Source organism: Mercenaria mercenaria, chromosome 1 (genome assembly GCF_021730395.1).
Source record: "Mercenaria mercenaria strain notata chromosome 1, MADL_Memer_1, whole genome shotgun sequence".
Classification (NCBI taxonomy): Eukaryota; Metazoa; Mollusca; class Bivalvia; order Venerida; family Veneridae; genus Mercenaria; species Mercenaria mercenaria.
Genome location: NC_069361.1, coordinates 78,684,563 through 78,710,708, shown reverse-complemented (window position 1 = coordinate 78,710,708; position 26,146 = coordinate 78,684,563). Strand labels below are relative to the sequence as shown.

The 26,146-nt window shown below is 33.6% G+C and overlaps 1 protein-coding gene across 3 annotated transcripts in view; it reads right to left on the bottom strand.

The window, feature by feature from the left end:
- Positions 1-25,828, bottom strand: part of LOC123532970 (serine palmitoyltransferase 2-like) — a 40,983-nt gene extending 15,155 nt beyond the window's left edge. For all 3 annotated transcript variants that reach the window (XR_006682785.2, XM_045314617.2, XM_045314608.2), the window contains exons 1-6: positions 25,689-25,828; positions 10,768-10,944; positions 5,747-5,901; positions 4,585-4,730; positions 1,980-2,104; positions 615-708 (exon numbers count right to left, since the gene is read on the bottom strand). Coding sequence is in view for 2 of the 3 variants with exons in the window: in XM_045314617.2 (XP_045170552.2) it covers positions 615-708; positions 1,980-2,104; positions 4,585-4,730; positions 5,747-5,901; positions 10,768-10,944; positions 25,689-25,796 (805 nt within the window). In the remaining variant the exon portion in view is untranslated. The remainder of the gene's footprint in view (positions 1-614; positions 709-1,979; positions 2,105-4,584; positions 4,731-5,746; positions 5,902-10,767; positions 10,945-25,688) is intronic.
- Between the last annotated feature and the right edge of the window lie 318 nt (positions 25,829-26,146).

The following is a 26,146-nucleotide window of genomic DNA, read 5'->3' as shown; positions in this document are numbered from 1 at the left end:
AGCTTTTTCTTTGATCAATACAAAACACTGAATAATAAATAAATCAAATATGTATGCAGGTTATTATCTCAACTGGCTGCCAATCAATGCATTTGAATAGCTTATATTAAAGACAAAGCCGCAAGTGTGAAAATTCCTTCAGGTTCAATTTGCAGGGGCAGTGCAAATATTTGCAAATATTTAACGATTCTTTATCAGTACTTGGGCCTTTTTTTCTTTGTTTGTTTTAGTGTTGTTTTTTTATTTTCTTATTTATTATTATTATTTTTTTTTATTTTGCTTTTTGGAAAAGGGTTGGAGGGGTCGACTTATGCATTTACTAAAGTCTATACTTTTCTAATCTTTGTATTTCTACTTTTACCTATAGTTGTTTTATTGGGGGTGGGGGTAGGGGTAGGGATGGGGGGTTATATTAGTTTGTTTTATTACATAATCATGAAAGGAAGCTTGTACTATAAATAAGATTTTTACAGAATAGTCCTGGTTCTAAACAAGGACTGTACAGTATATGTACACCAGTCTTAACATTTTACAAAGCCACTTCCTAGTCTTGTTCATTTTCAGAAATCAGGAAATCTTTATAAAATTAATGAATTTTAGAAATTTAATCTTACCGTTATGTTTGTATGTACGTATTGTTGCACCTGTCAAACGACTACCGAGAACTAAAGACGCATGATTTAATTCGTCACTGAATATCAAACTTCCCTGTAAAGTAAAGTCATTATCAAGCTACATATTCCTACGGACAAATTAATGAAAAACATTTTCCTCCTTAAAAGTTTCTTAGCAACTAATTCTTACTAATGACACACAATACAAGATATCAATATAAACTACATCCTCTAAAATAATTACCACTTTAATTCTTATCTTTAAATGCCAGGCTCTACTGAATATTTTTAAATGACCTGATAAATCCATTTTTATAGCATTTTCTGGGCATTTTCCAGGCATTTTCAATTAGTTCTAACTGACCAGGATTAATCTAGAATAAGATGAGATTCTGGAAGAATAATTACAGGGCATAAAAAAGGAGATGAAAGTAAATTCAGTAAAATGAGCCGCACCGTGAGAAAACCAACATAGTGCATCCGCGCAGTCTGGTCAGGATCCATGCTGTTCGCTTTCAAACCCTATTGCAATTAGAGAAACCGTTAGCGAACAACATGGATCCTGACCAGACTGCGCGGATGCACAGGCTGGTCTGGATCCATGCTGGTCACAAATGCACAATGTTGGTTTTCTCATGGTGTGGCTCAAATAGCATTTTGTAGGCCTTATATTCAATAATCTCCACTTCAGCTTTTTCATTTAAAGTATAAATCAAAACATAAAATTTTGTTTTCAATTATTTTGTCTACATGATATATTTTTGTCAAGATTCAAATGAATTTTAGGACATAATATTTTTTCTAAAATTTATCTCGGCAGTAAAATATTTCTCTTTTCAATTTTCAATATACATTGTACAAGTGTCATGAATATTTTTTTCAAATCATCTTTCTTTAAGTCAGTAAGGCCTGAACATTTTTAAACTTGCATTAAAAATTAGCTATTGCTGTAACCTTTAAAGGTCCAATACTAAGGAAAGTGAACATTTTAATTTCTTTTAAAAAGCACAGAAACTATTTCATTTTATTGGAAAATGAAAGTTGGTATGTAGAAATTCGAAATAAATCGCAGTATATGTACAATTATTTTTCTATGAAGTATGAAGAAAGTTAAAAAGACCTAGGGGGTCATTCTGTCGATTCATTGAAATTTCAACATAATACACATACATTTCTTTGAGTTCCAAAGACCTTCTGTAAATTTTGACCTGCCAATCTTCATTATTTAGTGTCTTGCAGAAGTCTATGCACTGGCTATGAAAAAAATTGCCAACTCACTTTCCCTTAGTAATGGACCTTTAAAAAATCAATTCATATCCATAGAAATACATTACATCACTTCTATATAACAAGAAGTACTCTTACTTTTGAAACAAGACAAGGCATATTCATGGAGTTGGTAGCAAAGCCCATGGGTACTGTCATGGCGGCTTCCACACCCAAATATTGAGCAACAAGTTCATCTAATTCTCTGTGAATATCCAGGTATCCTGGGAATTAGAACAAAGAATATATAATGTAAATCTACAGAAACCACAGTCTGAAGAAGAAAAACTAAATGTAAAACACAAAACTGAGATATAAGCTGTGACTACCTGTGGTTATAATTGGACAGTTATTTCCCTAACTGGCTGTATGTCCCTAAATAACCTATTTATATCATAAACTGGTAATCACACTGACCTCTAAAAGGCCTTATTCTGTATCTGTAAAGGTCAACAACCTCTAATTTACCTCAAATAAATGTCACTGACAAATCTATCATGAAACTACTTTAAACTTAACATTTTCAACCCCTATCATGCTGGACATGATTGATTCTGCCTTTGCGACCAGTGCAGATCATGATCAGCCTGCACATTTGTGCAGTCTGATCATGATCTGCACTGTTCGCCATTATGTCAGTATCTTTTTGGTAAGCACCCCTTTTAAAAGTTAATGGTACTGTCCAAATAGAAAGATGGACAAGTTCATTATAGAAATTCAGCAGAATAAGGGTTAACAAATATTAAATACATTACTCTGAAACAAAATTAATATTTTTAAGTACGAATAAGTAAATAGAACAGTATCACTTTATTGCAAGATATTTCAGTAACTCTATATCTTTCGACAGGGATAAAGTTATAAATTAAATATTATGTTCCCACATGACATTTTAAGAAGATCAGCCCTCACAAAGCAAACAAGAGCTTCCCCATGAATTTTGAGTAACCCGAGACCTCACTAAATCATATTACAGGAAAATAATGTGAAACAAACTCTTCTTTATATTACCTGGCTTTTAAACTCCATTCAGCAATACAATGAAATCTTATATGATAGTATTTTTCCGACTAGTGTGTAAAATTAAAGTTTATAGTGGTTTTTGTGATGTTATTTGTGATATCATTGTATAAAATTAATGTATGTTGTTGTGATTAAACACTGACATTTTCAACTCTACTAATGCTAAAGAATAACATATATTAATTCAGTGGGGTTTTGGGGACTGAAATTCACATTTTCTTGTTTTAAACAGTATGGTTTACCGATCTACTTCGAGTATCTGTTGAAATATGTAAATAATTTTGGGGGTGGGTGGGTTGAGGGTGGGGGGGGGGGGTATTTTCTCAAAAAAATGGGGGGAAAAACATGGAGCTGACTGTAAGTCCCCAAAATGGCCCAAAAAACCCACTGAATTAATGTATGTTATTCTTTAGCCTTAGTAAAGTTGAAAATGTCAGTGTTAATCACAACTACATACATTTATACAATGATATCACAAATAGTATATGAAAAATATAGTTTATGTTGTGTCGCAATTTCTTTCCCCTATTTTAGTCATTATGGCACAATTTTCCTGTGTGCTGCCATCATTTCCCTAAGACTGAAAAAACCTGTAATCGTATAATTATCACTTATAACTTAAAAACATTTAGTGTAATGTATATTTAAACTACGTGATAAAGTTTCAAACAGCTTTTGAAATAAACCTGTTTCTATAAACATCAGTGTCATCTTGAATCAATTTCACACTTCATACTACCTATTCCCTTACTTCTTTAATTTTGTAGTATGAAATAAATTATTCCACAAGTAATGTTTTTTAATTACAAGGAAGTACGATGTACATATTATAAATTTTCATCTAAAAAACAGATTTTCTAAATATGAGGGGTTACTTCACATTCTGATCTGTTAAAACAGGTTATTTTTCACTGTCAGGGTAATATTTAAAATGTAACACCACCTCTTAAAATTCTTCATATTATATTATGCTTATAATTACCTGCAGAAAAATATCTTGATGTAACAAGGGTATTTAACACAGATTTACTTGAATGTTATCAAAAATTAATCTCTACATGGGTGGCCGATTCAATAAAATAATCAATAAATCTTGGATACATTATAAAATGACATTAATTTGAAGTTTTATATAATAAATTTACACTCAACATTTGATTTAAATACCTGCCCTGAAAGCAAACATCATTGACTTGTAAACCAGATGTAAACAAGATGTAAACATTACATTACTCACTTACAACAAGAAAATCAAATTACTATCAAGCATAATGATGTGTAAGGTTACATAGTTTAAGTGATCTAGGATGATATAAGTTGTAGATAGTAATGCTCCAGTGATGAAATATTATTACTGATGCACCATTGTGTTTCTATTTTTAAACTTTACTGTCACAGTCAGCTTTTAAGTATCTATTTATAATACCTTTGATGTTGAGGAGTAACATTTTAAATATAAGAGCAAACAGTTTATTCGATGATAGGGTGTAAGGCGATTGCCATGGACATTTTTTTAGAAGCATTTACAAACATGCAACAGGGTTATGGTCTACACAAAAAAAGTGGAAAAGTTTTTATTCTACAAAATATATATGAAGACTAACTGCTAAAGCTGAATATTTTAGAAGTACATTTTACTCTAGATTCAACTGATTTTTTTTTTCTATTAAAAGTATCATACCTAATTCTTGTCTGCTACCACAGGCTGCAGTGCCGTACTTGTGTGTCACAGCTTCTACGGCATCTTTACATGGACCTTTATTTTCCGCAAACCCGAGATAATTATATGAACCAAAATTCATCACATGGTGTGTTTTGTCTGTTAACCTGAAAACATAAATTGTAAATATATGTTCATCAAGATAACCAAAAAGATTCAATTTTGTGATATTTGTTACTAAAAATGCTTTTCAAAAACCCTGTGCACAAAATACAAAATTGCAAACTAGTTGACTGGGTAATGGTTAAAGGCAACGGGTAAGTATCCAAGTAAATGAAATCTAGAAATGATTTTGTCTTTGCATAAAAGCCTTGCTGGGGACCTCAATGGTAGAGGTTGCTAAATAACTTTGAACTAGTTGGTCTATACCACTGTAGGGGTCAAACCTTACTTTGGGTATTGCATTTTGTCAACGGCAGAAACTATTTAACAGGCTAGGGGAATTTCACTATTTTTTTGAGGTTCTACAGGAATGGATCTGTGCCTGGAGTAATACAAGGAAGAACAGACCGAGTCTTCCGTCACCATTAAGCTGTGAAATCACTTTAGGATCGAAACTGTATTAATATGACTCTAAAGCAAACAGACCAACCAAGCAGTCACTCTGGTCTTGCAGCCATTATTTCACCCACTAACATGCCATTAACATTAACATTCAAACTCAAATGCACCTAAACAGACAGGATGGCCAAACAAATAAAAGTTAGGACCAAATCTTGCAATAGTTATATAGGAATTATAAATAAACTTAATTAAAAGACAGAAATAAATTTGCACTTTTCAATATGGCTTTAAAATGGGCCAAAGATGCAAATATAATGGGTAGGCAAGCAAATGGTTATGTGATGTCCTTGAATAAACTGATACACTCCTTTCATAACTGCGTAATGCTTTAAGTGACAAATATTCTTATATCTAAAAATGTGTTTACTGTCAAATGCACCAAACTTTTGTTAAGATTGGTATATTGCATAACTTATGAATGTCACTATATCCAGTCCTAAATATGATAAAATTTCACAGTCACAAAATTTTTACTGAATAGACACAGATAGTGACCTAAAAAAAACATTATTAATAGTATTAAAGTTGGGAGTAGTAGTGTGATGATTTATAGACTTACTCAAAGTTCCAGCCATTATCTGAAGTCTTTCGATCCATTATGTCCATGTACGCACCCGCAACACTGCATATTGGCCGATTCCAACAGTCTCGAATACGACGGTAGAGGTTTCGAGTGTAGAAACTCTCCCAACTTTGATATAGTGGTACAAAGCCCTGCAATAAGATGGAACGCTGCAGATTTCATATGGTACAAACCCCAGCAACTGAAGGGTGAAAATATTGCAATGTGTTACTTTTCGTGCTACATTTGGAAACAAAACGCTGAAATAAAGACATGAGGTACTGCAGACTTGGTATTTTTATGAAATAAAAAAATAAGTATAACAGAATTGCTTATGCAATGTAAACAAACCATATTATCACTTCAATGCGACTATATTAAAATCAAGGCATTAATTTCCAATATTTTCGCATTTTTATTATTTTGCCAAAAGTAGTCCACATGAAAACTTAGATCTAGTGTCATTTCTTTATCATAAAAGTCAAAATTTATAATACCAGTAATAATAATACATGTATAAAGTGAAGATTTAGATTGCATTATGGTTCTTTAACATTTCAAAAAAAATAATCATGTGCAAATACCTAATATCACAACTGACAGCATTTTTATGCAAGCAATGGTGAAATAGCAATTTTATAATAACTAACATGACAATTTATGGCAGCCTAATGGATCTCAATGATTTATCTACCAAACAATTTATCTAAGTTTGATTAAATGGTTTATGACATCCTAATGTAGACAATAATTTTCAGCTCTGAATTGACAAAATTTACTTATTAAATATCATCACTACCAAACATTACAATACTCATTAGCATGGACCGACTTCTTTGTGGAAAAAGAATCAATTACAAACAAATAAAGGTCAATTTATTATTACCTGGCACTTATTCCAGTTTTCATCCATGCTTCCATAACAACTTTTATTTGAATAATTCATTTTACTTTTGCTGTCATTATAGATTAGCAAAATAGTTTTTGATTGTTTTTCTTTGAATTATCTGGAATAATTATAAGTATTAAATACTAATCTTAAGACTGGCAAGTGACTTTTTTTCCTGAAAGGAAGTAAGGGGGAGTGAATTTGTGTAGAAGGGGACCTTTATTCACGTTATGTATGTATATCGGATCCCTCTCTTTGGTTAATGAGAAAACGGATCTCTTTCTGTTCGCGCACAGGACACTCTTTGCAGTAAACAACGTCAGGGAGCTCGGGAAATCTAAATTTTCGTGCCGAGCACAGGTTTGCGCATAAAAACATATGAATCATGGGAAGACATAGTTATATACCACTGCTTTTTTATCATTTGTATCAAATCAAATTATATAAATTCTAGTTTGAAAGTGATTTAAGTATCACTAAGGTATAGGTAAATTTGAATAGGGGTCCGATATGCATACACACCGTGTTATTTGAAGTATACAGTTCTTCTATAGTGTAGAGACCGTACCATAGCTCTTCGCATACTTTGATTTTTCAAACTAAAGTGATTTTTACAAGTGCACCGGTTACGATAAAAATGTAAACAACGGACTCTGTCTATGAAACTTTGAAATGAATGAATGACAGTCGATCTTAGTCATAATACTGATTGACAGTGAATGCTAATGACTCCATGTGTTGCAGAAAGGTATTTAGTTTGTAACTGTAATTTCCCATTAATTGAAATTCTCTCAAAACTGGTAAAATAATTACTTATATTTGGACAAATCTTATCGTCTTTGCCGTTCGGCAGCTGCAAAAAGGGCAAATATAAAATATTCAGTGTAAGTAATATTTCACTGGTACTGCCAGTTAGTAAGTTCATACTCTGAACAACACGTCAGAGAAATTCGGGCAGATTTGACCAATTATGACGTTGGCAGCATTAGATTATATTTTTTCTTTACACAAAAAATGCCGTTAGGTAACAAAGCGAATACACCGATAATCCGGAGTTCACCGATTATTGTTCCAGTTCACGCAATGTAATCCAGCAATTAAACTGCATAGCTATTAGCTACTGCTGTTATAGGGAAGTGGTAGAGTGTCTGCCTTAGGTGTGAGAGGTCCTGGGTTCGAGTCCCAGTTAGAGCTTAACTATTTAGATTCTGCTAAAGCATAGTTTTTCTGTTAATAGACTGTTCCAGATGTTCTAAATTTTTAGCATCACACAGTATCATGGATCAGTATTTAGCAATCAAGATCAAAGTTGAATGTTAAATCAAATGCACCCAATTAGAAAATATTGACTATATTATGTCCCTTTGATGTTTATGCTTTCCATGTTCAAGAAGAGTTACATGTCCTTGATCACAAAATTTTCGTTATCATGAAAATATTAAATGCTCATAACTCCGCACTTCTGGTTAAAATATTGTCTATATTTCTGTTTTTGAGAAATATATGGACATTTGTCTTCATTTCAAAGCTTTTTAACTTCAAACCTATGATTTGAAAAACTTAGGTACTATCTCTATATAGTGATTTGATAATTGAGAAGACACAGAATAGAACTCAAGAACTCAATCATGGTGATTTTACAGAATGGATATTAAAAGAAAAGAAATCAACCGCTTATTTTGAGAACAATTTTTTTTTTAACTTTTAACTTCTACAAATTAAGATTTTTCTCAACAGTTTATGATGGTATACTGCTCAATTAACTATGATGGTGACAGTGAGTTGTTTAATTAACTATGACAGATTCTGATTTTTCTCTCCATTTTTCTCTACTGTACCTCTAATTCCTGACATATCTTTGTTGACAAGATAATGTAGTAAGTACAATCCTGTCCTAATCACTGTCAATAATACAGGATTTATGCATTTTCACAGCTTCTATTGCTTTCTAGTACAAGGTCTTGCACACAGGGAAATCGTTTTTTCATAATTTCCTTTTATCTCTCTACATTTTCTGCTTCATAAACTATTTCTAACTGACTGATTACTAAATATTCTATTGCATAAAATCTTTGAAGTGTAAAAGTCAATTTAATGTAAAAAATTTATATGGGTCAACCTACCAGTAAGCTAAACTTCTAGTTCTTAAATCTTTTTATTGCTGGTCATACCATATGCTTAAAGTTACTACAGTATAATTATGCTAGTAATAATTCTTTTACCGGCAGCCTTCTTTTGGATATTTGAAATTTACAGCTAAAATATACTTTTAGCAACTTCCAAAATTTTGGTCATGTTAAATTTAAGTAATACGAAAGTGCCTTGTATATACATCAATAAAAATCAGAATATAACATAAAAAACTTAAACAAAAATTGCTTAGTCGAAAAAGGGGCATAATTTTGTAAAAAGCAAAACAGAGTTACGGAACTTGTGCAATATAAGTCAGTTCTTCTAAGTGTATAAAATTGTGAAATTTCAATCCAAGGGGTTATTAAGATACCAGCTTACATACAAAAACTTAACCAATTGGGATGCCAATTATTGGGTGAGTCCAATAGCTCTACCTATTGTTTGAATAGTCGAGCTAAAAACTTGACCAAATCGGGACGGATCACGGAAGCCAACCCACACCAGTGCACAGGTGAGTCCAATAGCTGTACTTTTTCATTAAATATTCGAGCTATAAAATAACTGCTTCTAGAAGTCTCATTGTTCATTCAACAGATTTGTTTTTCTCAAACACACACACACACACACACACACCTCTCTTTCACCTATATAAGGGCCAATCTGTCATCATAAAATATATCAGTTCTTATACAGCCCCTTATCACTACAAATTACATTCTTCAGATAAAATTACGACACACGGTCTTTTAAAGATCCAAATACAAACATTACAAACGTTCTGCATATCTGCCATTATCGCAATAAAAGAAAAGCAACACTTCAATACAATACAAACCCTTGAGGAAAATTAGCTGAAAAAAGCTGCATTTTTTCTAAATACTTGCAACTGCAGCCTTAAATGAAATTTCAATCACAGAATATCAATATTTATCCATTTCTATGGGGATAGGTGACCTTGATCAATATATCTGGTTTGCGGTTGCTTGATCCAATTTTGTTCAGGTTACGACTATATTATAACCAATACTAGTGAACCATGGCATAAAACTAGTGCAACAAACTATTTATTGAACTCCTTGCGCGGTATAGCGTAATGAATTTAGTGTAAACGTGACCAGTTTGCATGCAGACTTGTTTATTATGTGCAGTCTTACCTGCTGCAGTTTTTTGACTGTCACAAATTACTTATATCACTATTAAGGATATCCAGGGTCAAGAACTGTTCGATTTTTGTCTTGTAATATAAAGTGACATTTAGTCTATAACATAACCTGTTTGGTTTCTGGACTGCCATGAATGATTTATTTTAGATATAGGTTACTTCAGGGCAAGATAAAACTTGACCACTTTTCTCCCTTAAATGACATTGGTTTTTTGAATGTCAAAAATCCGAGTTATGTTACTATCATGGTGTCTTTGGGTAACCTCAAAGTCTATGTTTTTTGAAATTCTGCTTGCGTAAGGACTAACCGTAGGCTGAGATCTTGGAAAAAGGGAATAAAAATTGATTTAAAAGAATTAGAAGCCTATAAACGGCCCCAACGATAGAAGAATATACACATGTACTTTAAAGAACCAGTTCAGGTATTGAGATATGCAAGATATCATGCTTTATCATAACCTGTAAACATAACGTTAAGCACTCTTATCAAAGTTACTTCTTGATATTTTACACACCGACACTCCCAAAGTACTTTTAGTTTGTAATACAAACAAAATTTGCTGTTAAAATGGTAACTTTACAGTCTGGACTGCACCACCGCCATCCCTGGGGTCATTATTTCAGGCCACCTGAATAGAACCATCATTCTTTCACAAATCAACTACAAGACTCCCCAAGCAGGGCTCTACCTCACAGAGGTGATGGGCAAGTGTTTTGAGGTCAGTTACTTTAACCACTCAGCCAAAGAAGCACTTACTAAGTCTTTAACACAAAAATCACCTATATCCTCTTCTACTCCCTCTTTTATTTGGCTGCATAAAAAAATAAGCATACCGGAAGCTTTGGTTCTGTACATGATTTTTGTCTCTCTAGACCAATGTTTCGGAAGAAATCTCTGATGTGACCGACTAAAACTAGTAAACCGTAGCCAAGGTATGTCCATATTGCTGCGTACAATGGGGTCTCCTCAAACGATTCCCACCATGTTCTTTTCCAGTCACTTGCGGATGGCTGAAAAAAGAAAAAAAATGTAACTTTTTATTTACCTTGTGTTCCTAATAAGGGGAATAATCTAACCACAGACATTACCTGAAGAGACTTTAGTTTTTTGCTTATAAAATACAATGCATTTCACTTTTGGTAGCGGATATATATATCCCTCCAGTCATATATTGTTGTTATAATACAGGCATTCTTTGGCCCTTAGAACAGCTCATAACAGTAAATGCATATAGTTTTCTGTGCAAACAGGAAATGCCAAAAAAGGCATGGAGAAAACATAACTGATTGAAAATTGTCTACTGTTACAGAGAGTTCTACCTTCTGGAAAAACATGGAAGGAAGACTACAACTGTCTTTTTTCACTGATTGTTAAGAAAATTAAAAGAGATTGAAAAAGAAACATGTACCCCTGACTAATTTCTTACTTTTGCAAACTGCATTTTCTTTAAATTTATAAGCAGAAAAGATTTTCTTCTAAATACAAATCTGCTATCAACTGTGACAACATTTATTCAATACAAGAGAAGCAAACAATCTTTTTAATATCAGTTATATTTCAGTAACATAAGACAGTGAAAATTATTTCCTGAAGAAAAACAAGAGAAAAGAAATGAAAATTAATGATTTTCTAAGAAGTCAGGAAATGATAAATTAACAAAAGTCATGCTGAATCATTGTCATAGGATATTTGTGATAAAAGTCCTTCAACCATATATTTCGGTATTGTTTTCAGAACAGTCATGTGTTTATACAAATTCATTTTAGCATAATCATGATGGAAAAGCTTTCTGTCCACTTCCTGAGAAAATCACAGTAAAAATGATTGTCATATGAGCAGGTACACAGTTGTGACTCCAGCTGGATTTGAACTGATGACTTTAGATCTTCCAACTTAGCTGTCAACAGTTGGAAAAAGCATAAGGTCTTGTGTTTTTGGTAAAGTTATTTATTTTGTGAGGGGACTTTTTGTCAAAATTGGGGCAAAAGCACACTTTATTGAGGGAAATTGGGCCGACATTCTTTTCCTAAAACGACCTAAAAGTTACTGATTATATTTGCCCATGCATTATTACATCATTATGACAGAATCTTAAACAACATTTGCACGACTTCTGTGACAGACACTAGGGCTCTTTTATATGCCAATCCAATACAGACCCACACTAAGTTCAGATCACTGAACAATACGTAATCTGTATTAGAAATGTACATTTCTATAAACTTTATTGAAAAAACATAACACCCATGAAAACTAAAACTGAATTTGAACTGAGTTCAATTTCAAAATTGAGCCACACCATGAGAAAACCAACACAGTGTATTTGCGACCAGCATGGATCCAGACCAGCCTGCGCATCAGCGCAGTCTGGTCAGAATCCATACTGTTTGCTAACGGTTTCTCCAATTGCAATAGGGTTTGAAAGTGAACAGAATGGATCCTGACCAGACTGCGTGGAGGTGCAGGCTGGTCTGGATCCAGACTGTTTGCAAATGCACTATGTTGGTTTTCTCATGGCGCGGCTCAAATAATCCCATTATGAATTACACCAATCCTCAGTTCTTTTATTTGTAAGAATTAAACATACCTAACATGATCGATTCATATTGTAAACAATATAATTTATGATTTTATCATTAGCATGTGACAATAGGAAGGTATTACCGCTGCTAGTACGTAATCATCACATCATGTTTACCATGCAGTCAAAATATTTTCGACTACACTATTTAAGTATTTATTTACTGTATAAAGTTTATTCATATTACTCCTAGTTGGATGAGAAATTAAGAATGGTGTCTTTTTGTTAAATTTAAATAATTCAGAAATGAAAATTGTACAGAGACAGTTGTAAATGAGTATCATTTACTTCCCAGCAATACTGTCAAATCGTTTTTCATGAGTAAGAAATTTCACGAGCTATTTCAAGAGAATATGAATTCAAAGACTTCAAATTCTGAATATAAAATGAATGAGAACATTACTTGTTTGTTAGGGTTTAATTTCTAAAATTATCTCAACCACAAAATCCATGAAAATTAGTCCTGTTTTCACAGTATAAACTTTAAAGTGCAAAGATCTCGGCCAAAATATAAATAACATTCCTTTAAGTAAGTGATATCAAAAAATACAGCATAACTGACTTTGCTTTAGAGTAATCTGATCTTGTTTGAGTAAACTGAGCCTGTTCTTGTTTTATGGCCTTCATGCTTCTTTATTCCATTATAATGTTTGTAACAGAAGCCAATGAATTTGAAAAAAGAAAACAAAACTATTTCAGGACTAATAAAACACGGAATAAAGCACTTTCACAAATACTTTGACTCTCTACGAAAGGATGGTTTTAAGTAACATTTTTTCCCTATAAAAAATGACCTGTTAAAATTTATCCCATCACACAACCTCCTGCCCTTAATTTTAAAGGTATTGCAATATAAAATATTTTCGATAAAGAACTATTGCATCATCTCAGTTATTTGATACAGTTAAATCTCATCCAGGAAAGATAATCTACCCACATAATACAAACTTGTGAAATCCAATAAAAAAAACTCAGGGTTAAATACTAGTAGGAGAAATAAAATCTATACACTGGGAGAGGCCATTTTTAGAAACAAATAATCTAAACGGATCATTACAAAATATCTCTTTGACTGACAGAGGTTAAATTTAAGCACACAGTGTTTTCTTTCTGACCATTTTATATAATATTTTAAGAAATAATCAATAGCCTGACAAAAAACTTGCACTTTAACAACGTTCAACAAATAGAACACACCTCTTGACCAGTTCAAATGATTTTCTGATTATTTTCATCAATAACATAAATGTTAAGCCCTTAACTGGAGTTGTTAAAGCATAATTTTGTTTAAGGACTGTGGTCAAGCTTGTTAGCTTTAAACAAAACTGACCCAACAAATTTGACCATTCACTGACAGGTTTTTAATACATTTTGTAAGAGAATTCTAATAACTGAGCATGCCAAAAGTAATTGAGGAAAATTTTGGACTTGAAAAATTTATAAGTTTAATGAAAATGGTGAAAAAGTCTAATTAATAACATGAGTTACTGTAACTTTGGTGCCAATTAGCAAACAAAGTACATTGTACAAGATTCAAACCCTAAATAACAACACGTAAATGGATTGATAGCGTTCTTTTCAACTACAGGAAAGGCAAGTTTTACTCACTAAGATAAGGTGATTTACATACCTTTTTATTTTTTCGTTTGTCACTCAGCTCAGATTACAATGCAACTTCTGTAGGACACTGCCAGGGTGACTCGCTGACAATAGCGAACAGTTTTGAAAGGCAAAATCAAAAGGGGACAAAATTTCATCAAAATGACAGTAAGAGTTATGGAACCTAGGTCATTCACTTGATACTAGTATTAAAGTTTCATTCACTTGTGATGAATATTAACTGAGATTAGCCTGGCTTCCTGGTTATTTTTTTAAAATGCTGCAATCCTTTTATAATTAAATTTTAAGCCTCTAAAATAGCACATTTTATCTGATGGCTAAATATACATACCTACGTTTGGAGCCAGGGCCAATAAAAAAATGTCAATACAGAAACAACCTGCTGGAAAATTTATATATGAGAAATATGACAGAACAAACATAGGGATGGGAGCCAGTCTAAACTGAGATATGAGCTTGATGAGAAAAGTTTAGCAAGTCTAGAATATGCCAGGGGTACAATTACAGGTCCCTAGACATTTGTCACTTTTTTAAACAAGAGCTCCACCTTGACCTTTGACCTACCACCCTGTTCCATATTCTCTGCACATCTTCTCATCACTACCTACCTACATGCCAAGTTTGAAGTCAATACCCTGAATGGTTAATAAGTTATGCTCTGGACATGAAATACGATGGACAATTTTGACCTTTGAGCTCAATTTGTGACCTTGACCTTTGACCCAGCGCTCTGCACATGTCTAATTGCCATCTACCTATATGCCAAGTAAAAAGTCAATACCTTTTACGGTTATAAAGTTATGCTCCGGACAGGATTATATTGGACGTACAGACGGATGCATGTGCCATCACATAATTGTCCTTTTTTTCCAAAATGGGCGTACAAAAACTACATAACCAAATGTTATGAACTTCTTTCTCAGCAGCTAGCTCTGGAGGATATGACTAAGTACAAAATGTACAAGCATCTCCACAAGGAAAACTGATTAGGCACTATAATCTATCAATAATAATGGCATGTGTTCACAAACTAATGAATTATTGGTAATTAGCATGTGAACTTTACATGTCTAAAGCTACTAAACAAATATTTACAAAGTCAAATTCTAAATAGCTCTACAAACATAGGAAGATCATTAATACCATAGAAAGGCAATCTACACAGAGACAAAAAAATGACCTTTTATCTCTCTATGCACTCAAGCTGAAGATTTATTGCCATTTTCTCAGTCAAGTACTAGATAATGTATAGACAAAACACTATTATTCAGCTGAAAAGCTGGCATCTGCCAAAATTGACAACAAAACAAATGTTGCTGTTTACACTTAATTGGATATCAAAATAGATGAGTGAGCACTGTCTCCTCTCCTCAGGAACTGCAGGCTACTTTCTTTGTTATGTTTGTTTCCACGGGATTAACATCCCACCGACACAATCATAGGTCATACCACAACTTTCCAGCTTACGATGGTGGAGGAAGACGCCAATTGCCCTATGTGCATTATTTCGTCACGGGCGGACACCTGGGTACAACCATTGACTTCCTCACAGGAAGAATTCAATGCCTCAAGTGAGGCTCGAACCCACATCGGTGAGGATCAAGTGATTTGAAGTCGGCGACCATAACCACTCGGTCAAGGCTTTCTGGAAAGATGCTTAACATGACCATGCAAGTGCTTCTGCCTGAAAATGATCTCTAGTGGTTATGCTCAACAATTGCAAATTACATTATAATTGAGGTCTCTAGATAAGACTCAAAATTCAGTCCTGTGCCCGACTCTGAGCAAGGTATTGGGACTTGAACATATCTACACAGTAGTGTTTTTCTTTGACCAGTAAACCACAAAGTCCTTTAATTATTGAGCTGTAAATGACAACAGTGAAACTTGGATAAGCCAATTTCAAAGAATTCTGCACTTCTCGACAGAAGCAAAATCAATGTACTTCGTTCTTTATTATACTTATTTAGAGCCAATTAAATGAAGCTCTGACACTGGTTTGGATGAGAAATTGTCCCAAGTCAATTACTGCAAATAATCGACTTAGACAAGTAATCCACCCTGACATAAGAGAATTAATTAGAATTCTTTCCCCAGCTTTATGATATCAAATATCTCTTCAAACTATTGACAATTTCTCAGATGTTTCTGCAGTTCTAAGTCACATCAACAGCAACTTTCTTGATGGTGGATGAAAACCCAGTAGCCCATCAATACATTATAATTTCATTGCCGGTACAGGAAGAACCATGGGCTTTCCGCAAGCCAGCTGGATTACTAGGTTGCTTGGCACAATACGGGCCTAGAGGTGAGAGGCAAGTGCCTTTAACCATTCAGCCAAGAAGGCCCCTCTGTCTCAACAGAAGCACTCATACATGTATTTCGAACAGGAATGTAACCAAAATGCAAGCTCCTGATGATTTATAGGGACTGACATGTCAGTCATATAATTTTCAAAACATCTGTCGATTATTTAAATTCATTAATCAATGTTATGATTTAAATCAAAACTGCATAGAATTATTAAAACAGGTACAATTACCATTAACTTTACATATATATTTTTTGTACGTGTGTGGGGTGGTGGGGTGTTAGGCCATTTTTGAACAGTATTTTAGTTATGTAACGACGGGCAGTTAACCTAACCAGTGTTCCTGGATCCTGTACCAGTACAAACCTGTTCTCCGCAAGTAAATGCCAACTTCCCCACATGAAAATTTTATATTCAAAATTTGAAATCGATTAATTTGTATTCCCACAAAATAGCCATTTTTGGCCAAAACATGAAATTTCAAGCCCATGAAACTAAACAGTTCCACAGTAATTACTTTTTATTCATATTTACTGTAAACCAATTTTTGGCAAAACTGATTTACTTTAATCCTGGAGGTATGTCCCTTCAACTTGTAATTAATATCTACTAATTTTTCTGTCACAAAATCTTCTCTGTTACCAATCTTTGGCACTGAAAGATATATAAAGAATACCTAGAACTGCAAGATCAATTCATGTCATCTGCAGAGAGTAAAATTTAAAACTTCGGGAGTAACAAAATTCTCAAGAGCAAAAGATTTGTGGTATGCTTTTAAGACATCTTAATTCGCATATTGAGGCATCGTTTTACCAATCCAAATACTGGTATTGAAAAAGTTGTATTTTCTCTCATACTTTGCAACATCTGGAAAATCGCAGGTCATTCTAAAGGCCCGTCTATATCTGTTCAATAACTGAATCAAACTATTGCATTGGATTTGACCGTGTGGACAGAAATATTGAACAGTACTGTATCATAACTAATGTCACATCTAAGGAGATAATCTTTGGATGGAGAAAAAGAGAATAGAACTGATCTTTCTTTTTTTCTAATTATGCAGCTGTCGAAGCATTTGATGGAAAAAATGTGTCTTAAGACATATTTTTCAGACAACAGGCTGTTTTATATACATGACATGAGTTAAAACTGTCAAAGTCAAAAGCTAAGTTGAACCTTGCAATGCCTTAAACAAAAATTGTAACTCTGCCTTACCTTGAGGTGATACTAAAGAACATTGGACAGATGTAGTACCATGTAAACACTGAATATTAGGCAGCATTACCTTCAGTATTACTAAACTCTAAATTTCTCAATCTTTAGAAAACAAGAGCTGTTGGAGGACAGCAACGCTCGACTATTTAACAGCCTTGTCGCTTGAATGAATAAGAAAGTCGAAAAAGGGGCATAATTTAGTAAAAAAGTAAAATAGAGTTATGGAACCTGCATAGTGCTTATCAGCTCATGACAGTGGACAAGTGTATGAAGTTTCAATCCATTCCCATTAGTGGGTACTGAGATACCAGCTTACATATAAGAATTTAACCCAAAAACTCCTAAGTTCAAAAAGGGGCATAATTTTGTAAAATGCAAAGTTGAGTTATTGACCCTTTGCACTGCATGTCATATCATGACAGTGAACTAGTGTGTGAAGTTTCAATCCTTTCCCATTAGTGGATACTGAGATACCAGCTTACATACAAAAACTTAACCAAAAATTTCTATGCTGAAAAAGGGGCATAATTTTGTAAAAAAGCAAAATAAAGTTATGGGACCTGCTTTGTGCATGTCAGATCATGAGAGTGAACAAGTGTGTGAAGTTTCAATCCATTCCCATTAGTGAGTACTGAGATACCAGCTTACATACAAAACCTTAACCAAAAAATTCTAAGTCGAAAAAGGGGCATAATTTTGTAAAAAAGCAAAACAGAGCTATGGAACCTGTGCAATGTAAGTCAGTTTATCACAGTAAATAAGTGTGTGAAGTTTCAATCCATTCCCACAAGTGGTTACTGAGATACCAGCTTACATACAAAACCTTAACCAAAAATTTTTAAGTCAATAAAGGGGCATAATTTTGTAAAAAAGCAAAACAGAGTTATGGAACCTGTGCAATGTAAGTCAGTTTATCACAGTGAATAAGTGTGTGAAGTTTCAATCCATTCCCACAAGTGGTTGCTGAGATACCAGCTTACATACAAAAACTTAACCAAATCGGGACGCGGACGCCGACGCGGACGCCGACGCATGGGCGAGTCCAATAGCTCTACTATTCTATGAATAGTCGAGCTAAAAAGCTTTTTCTGACTAAATTCTTGGTACGCCATACACATGCAGGAAATGCCATATACATATATACTTAACGGTGAACATGTGAATGACATTTCATTTGAATTCCTTCAGTCATGTGGATTTTTTTCCTTTTTTTTTTTTTTTGATCTGGAGTTGGTTGGTTGGTTGGGCAAAACAATTATAGTTCATATGAGAACTTTCCAGATGTTGATGGAGGAGGAAGACCAAGGGTGCCCCTCCATGCATCACTGCAAGCACTGGTTAGCGTCTGGGTAAACTACCCAGCTTCCATGGCTTCCTCGCATGAAGTAATTCCACACTCCAAGCGAAGTTTCAAACCAATTACATGTAGCAGTGAGGGGCAAGTGATTCAGACAGCCAAATTAACAACTTGCCAGCTGAAAACCCCTCGAACGTTTGACAGATTTTAGTTTGCACCAGAACTGTTTTTAGTAGACTAAAACAGACACATGGACTTGAGTAACTAACCACAACCCCACTGTAAACTTTGTGCATGAGGAATAAAATAATTTAATTAGCCCTATTACCAGGAATCATAAGGTATGAAACTTCAACATCAATGAATGTTCATGAAAATAAAAATGTTGGCTATGACTGAAAACTGACTCTCCTGTACTACATTTGATCACCTAACATCAATATGTAATTTTATCATGGTAAAATTTTTTATAGTTTATAACTTATATTGTAACTCTACCCTCTAAAAAATAGGGCATAAACATGACATTGTCAATACTGCAAGAATCGGTATTAACCATTTTTTGAGAAAATTCCTTCATGTACTGCAGTAGTGCACAATTCATTAATTTTTAATGCTGAATGCCATGAGATGTAATGCTGCCAACAGTTTTAAGCTGACAGTGTTCAGATAACCTAGTAAGTGCCTGTTCCAATTCTGAGCTGTTCTCCAGAAGTAAATGATGACTGCTTCAAAAGACTAAGAGGTGGAGGACGGAGGACTTCAAACACACCAACTTCTGTCAAACTGTCACAAAACCTACCCTAGTAATCAAACTTAAGACCTTTGGATTCACACACTATTGTGCCCTGTCTATTAAGCTGAAAGGGTGGGCTTTATAAGTTTGAAGAGGAAACATTGTAATGCTTTTTATTTAACACAAGAACATCATGCGATATTAGGAAAGCAGTCCTCAACAATGTCTGCAAAATCAAGCTACAAAGCTGTACCGCTTTACTGATAATTTAGTTTTCTCCATTAGGAACTAATTGACGAGATTTTCCAAACAAGCCTTTTTTCTAAACAGCAAGTTAAATCAACTTGATTTGACAATTAAGGTCATTAAAGGCAACTTCCCAGCTTTGCTCTTGGATTGTTTTTGGCATGGATGTCATGCGATAGTACATGCTGCAGAAATACTGACTGAATAGCAAACAGTGCAGATCATGATCAGACTGCACGGATGTGCAGGCTGATCGTTACCTACACTGGTCACATAGGCAGGATCAATTGTGTTGTTTTAATAATTCCATTTCCTGAAATTTTAGCAACAGGGCGGGAGAAAAATGTTTAGCATAACAAAGGGAGATCCTTACCTGTCATATCAAAAAATCTACTTTTTTTGTCAATTACAATGCAGTCTAAGGAATCTTGGTCAGATACAGAAAATATCTGTGGTTTGCTGCCCAGCATGTTGTCTCATTATCACTGACAAGCTCACTGACCACAGTGAATTATGACCCAACACTGGAGGCTGATATAATGTTGAACATCTTGGTAAATTGTAATCTAAAAATCTGTAACACATTAACTTTTTATGTTTTTTTCTTGATCAAAACTTGAAACCCTTAGTCTGAAGAAAAAATAAAATGGTGATGTGTACGACTTCAGTCCCAGTCCAGATGCACATTTTACAATATCGGTGAGCTTCCAAGCATGTCTAAAAAGCACAAAAACACAGCATTCATGAGAGCACCACACAAAAAGGTCTCAGACTGAAGCAACCTGAATTAACCACTAAGTCTATCAGATATTACGTAAATTGATTATGGAAGTGCATGTTACACTGACACTACAGTTTATGTGCAAATATAATAAATGTATCATTTATTGGACATACTAGACAGAGGGAAGGGGAGAAGGGCATCAGACCGGGGCTTGGGGGAGTGTGTAGTTTGCCCCACCTCCAGCAAGTTTAGTGTTGATATGATGTAAGCTCAGGATCTAAACTGCTTATACTAATTTCATCTGTGGATATATTTAATTTTAAGTTTGAACCCATATTCCAGACTCATATTTGTGTCCTCCATGATCCCCATGATAATATGACCCCCGCACTCCTTGTTGAAATGGCTTCTACGTGGGTATGTATGTATGTAATTAATATATTACATACATGTATTTATACATGTACAAATTGTATGCATGTAATTGTTAGGTTTTATTAATGTATTTTAGCTCGATTGTGAAGAAAGCTTGTAACTAAATTATTGTTCAAGTAAGGTCAAAAGTTCAAAACTATGTACTTTAAATAATTTTAAGTCTAAATATTATGCTAGCGGCAATTGCAGTGGCAACTGTATTTGCCTCTGCGACCATTGCAGATCAAGATCATGATCTACACTGTTTGCAATTCAGTTAGTAAGTTTTCAATTAATATCCCTATAAACTATAAATGGTACTGTCAAAATTGAAACATGGGCCAGTTTATATTGTAGAAACTTAACAAGGTACATAGTAAGAGTTAAAGCTTCAAAAGGTTGAATGAAAAATCAAGAAATCATGATCATTAATATTCTACAGTTGAATATAGAAAAAAATGTATTCTGTGTTGGCTAAATTTAAAACATACTTGTAATTATTATTGCTTTTTATTTTTACTTTTTTGTTCTAAAAACATGAAAAGTCGTTTTTTTATTGTAAAAGCATAAAAATGTTTGAGGTCAGGATGTTTAAATTAATGTCGACTAGGAGACTCAAGAACATCAAATCCATTTCTTTCCCGTCTGACGTTATACATGTAATAAGACATTATGAGAACATGTACATCCTTCTTATTATGCCTATTCAAATGTCAGGCTGGTCTGGATCCATGATGGTCGCAAAGCCACTATGTTGGTTTTTTCATGGCGCTGCTCATATTTTGTTTCCTTTTCATTAAAAGTTACTAATTGTTATCAATATATATTTTGTTACAGAGACTACATATTATAATTAAAAACTATAACTATTTAGGGCTTTTGATTGTTAGCAATGTTTTACCTATATTTGACATTGAAAAAAAACTGAAATTAAAATATAACAGAATTTAGAACGATAATTTATTTATACTTTAATTTTGACACTCTACTTTTAAGCAGCAAAATCATTTATTAGCAATAACTGTATGTACAAAAGCGATTCTCAAAATAAATCATGAGATAATTGTTGCTAAACTGATGTATAATTTATGCCTATAGGTCTTCTTTAATATTGTTTAGCTTCTGCTGTGTGCTTGTAATTCTTATCAGCTCCACTCTATCCCTCAGATTGCTGACCACCAGCTGACTGTCACGGTATATTAGATCAAAGGGTCTGTAGAGTATTATAACTCTATTCCTGCTGAGGTGTTACTGCTCAGGGCCGAGCAGTTTCTTGTCAAGATTCCTTAGACTGAATGACAAGTTTAGAACAAAAAAAAACAATATCTCCCAAAACAATTCACAATCATGAAGTGGTTCATCACATGAGTAGTATGGCAGTGCATTATCTTTCAACAGAAAAGTAAAAAGGAGCTACTTATAAAACATAATGCAACAAGATGCATCCTTTACAGCAATTGACTCTACTTGATTTCAAAGAACATTACAATTAACCACTGGTAACTACATGAACTATGTAGCCAATATCTTATGTCTAGGTTCAGACAGATGAGACCATAATTTATTGTATCAATTTAAAAGCTTTCTCCAACACTTTACAGATTATATAGGGAGATCAATAATTGCTCGTCTGTATTTCACAGGTTTCTTGTAAAACCTAGTGACCAGTAAAACACACTACTCAGGATTTTGACTTAAGGTCATATCCAAGACTATTGTTAATTTGATGAACTGTCAGAATTGATGCATCATTGTTTGAAAATAAATATTTTGTTTTCAATTTTAATCATGATCTGACTTGTTCAAAGTTTTTCATACCTATGTTTGACAAAAGATTTTTAACAATCCTTTTCTGCAAGTCTTGACCAAAGTGTCAAATGTACCAGTACAGCAATCGTATTGCGCATTGGTTTATTTTAAATTTAATATTTTTGGCTTATTTTTTACTGTACTATGCACAATTTAAACACCATTTAGTGAGGATTTGGCATGTGGCACTGAAACTTTAACATTTAATGTTTTCATGCTGACTCACCTCATATTATCAGTCAGAATTATTTGAATTTAGAAATATGTGCATAATTTCTTATGAAATATCAATGTCTTCATTCCAGATTGACAACTGTTTAAGGAAGATACTTGTAGGATTAAAAATCTTGAAAGCAATCATTAAGGCTTATATCATCATTGTAAAATATTAGGACACATATACAAAATTCAGTTCTTCAGGGCTAAGAAAGTAATATAAATTCAATGATTTTTCAGTCTAGAAATTTCAAGATTAAGTGAATGAAAACTACGCACGACTACAGCTTTAAATTACTCATTTACCTATGGTATGCATACATAAGGGTAGCTAAAAAAATTCAGCTCAGAGACGTTTATACGCTGTCATGTATCTCCAAGCTGAAACGAATCTTGTACTGAAACACAACCAGAAATCATGCCAAAGTCTGTCACACTATAATTTCCTCAAATAATTTAAATGCCATGGACTTGCCTTTTACTTCGAAATATTTCTTATCCATTTTTCTTTTGACCTGACATAAAATAAACCATGCAACAAATTCTGAACATAACTTATACACACAAGTTTCAAATGGGTACTGCTGTCTGCAATATTTTTCCCGCCATTGCAGTTGTGCTCTGATCAAGATATTCTTTATTTTGAAAACAAATAGGCCATATGGAACCGTAATTTACTGATCTTTTCTGCACATTAAAACCTTCAAAGGTATGTTTTTCATGACCCTTGTTCAAAATGGTTATATTTTTAATTCAATAAAATTCAAAAATATACAAAATGTTGATACCGATTTCAAAAATAACCATGCACTATTAACTTTGCATGACGTCATCGGTTTCTCGAAGGAATCAGTGTGCAGGTGTTGTGGTTCGACACTGATTAGGTAACCAAATGGGGTTACACCACAACTTAATGGACGCGACTATCAGAAAATAAGGTCAAGTTCTGGTAGCCAGAACTAATATAAGGGTAATTTGTGAGTTATTGTAATTTCCCATGACATTGATTTTTATAAAAAAAGTCAAAAATTAATGTCAACCAAAAGGCAAATAAGCTAGAGTGGTGGAACCTATGCTCGCGGTATTCCTATGCTCGCGGTATTTCGATGAATACGCTCTCTGCAGAAGCACAGATAAAAATATTTCATCATGCTATGTTCAACACCGACCAGTGTTGAAATGCCTTTACAACAAACGTAGCGATAGCCGCGCGTGCCGCTCACGTGACGTATACAGCAGCCGATACATTTTACGCAATCTGTATCCGTCGCACAAATCTCAGACAAATATGTCAAAATAACCCAACTAAATTTAGTTTTTTAGAAATCATGCATTACAGTCAGATGTAAGATACATTTAAGAGCAAGATGTGATGAATGTGACGCCTGGCTACACTACGAGTGCCTGTCGAACCATGAAAAGATCGATTTGAGCTTAGTATTTTGACAAAGTCCAAATGGCTTTTCTGAGATGTAGGGAGGAGTAATTTTCCTACACACAAAAGAATGTCGGAAACATTAGTGAGTTATTCACGGTCGTTGTTGAATCATTAATACTTGAACATTCTGTTTTTATATAACATTATTATACGTTTATAAGCTTTTTCCTAATAGTGACTCCATTCTGTAAGGGAAATATACACATAGAGGCACATACTAAAATTTTATCCTCATTCTTTTTGTTTTTCACATAATAAATGAGTAATGTTCTAAATATTATTTTCGCATATGCTTGTTTGTTCATTTTTAGCCTCTGAATGTTTTTTTCGCCCTTAGTTTAATAGATAAAACATACCGCCAGCATAGGTTCCCTTCAGGGCGAATTTTCACTTTTTCACTTATGCCGTGTCGATAGCTCACGAGACGACTAAGTCACGTGATGACGCACATCAACAATATGTTTCGATAATAGGAGGATAACTTTATGTTTTTGTATAGGCAAATCGAAATAATAATTTTTTCTTGTTTCTTAAAAAGATAATATATGTACAAAATACCGCGAGCATAGGTTCCACCACTCTATATGCATACTATCTGTAAAAGAATAATTCAACCTACGATTTTCGACCTATGATTTTGAGGAAAAAATTCTTTTTCATTTTAGCACTTTTCAATTTAAAATGTTTGGAAAAAAAACGATTATCAATATATCTGTAAATATTTCACTAACTTAAAACCCTTGTTGTCTTGTAATTAATCATTTAAATTTAAATAACCCTTAATATGACAATCAATTTACATAACATAAACTGTTATGATTTGTTTTGGTTACCTTACAATTTTAATGTGCAATCTAACCAAGGGAGGCAAACTGAATGTCAAGGACGCTTTTAAAATGGGGCGTGTCGAAACCCATTCATGTATGTTTTACAAATAATTAGTTAAAGCATGTGGGAAATAATTTAGATCTAAATGCCATTAAACATATAATTTCATGTAATCTGCCATTTTTAACAAACTAAATTTGTTTTCCTTGACACCGGTGCGTTGCATCGGAATCAACTTTACTCTTATAGATTATCCGCCCATCAGCGTCTCTTTCGCAAGCAGCGATCCAAAAAAATAGCAAATTGAAAAGCAATATACCTTATGATGTGTTCCATTTGTTTTATGTCCGTTTCGCGGACATACTTTTCCATTTACATTCCCATTTATATGAATTGAACCATTTGTGACTGTCGCTCCCGGGGCCATGTTGATAACTGTTTACACCACGTTCCTAACCATCTTAATCATTGGCCAAATTTTGACCAATCAGATCAAAGCTTCAAAAAAAACATCCACCAAGGGAAATAATCCTAAACATGTAAAACATGGTATCGTCACTTACTGCCCTTGGCTATATTAATTAGTTAAGACAACATACCAGTTTAAAATTGCAAACTTTATTACCGATAATATAATGGGTAATATAAACAACTGAAAAATGAAATAAAGCCACCATCTTGTACATCTATAAATACAAAAGTTAAGATAAATTCAACAATACACAAACACAAACAGTTTTCTTCAACCAGTGAGTTTGATAATACATGTCCTCAATA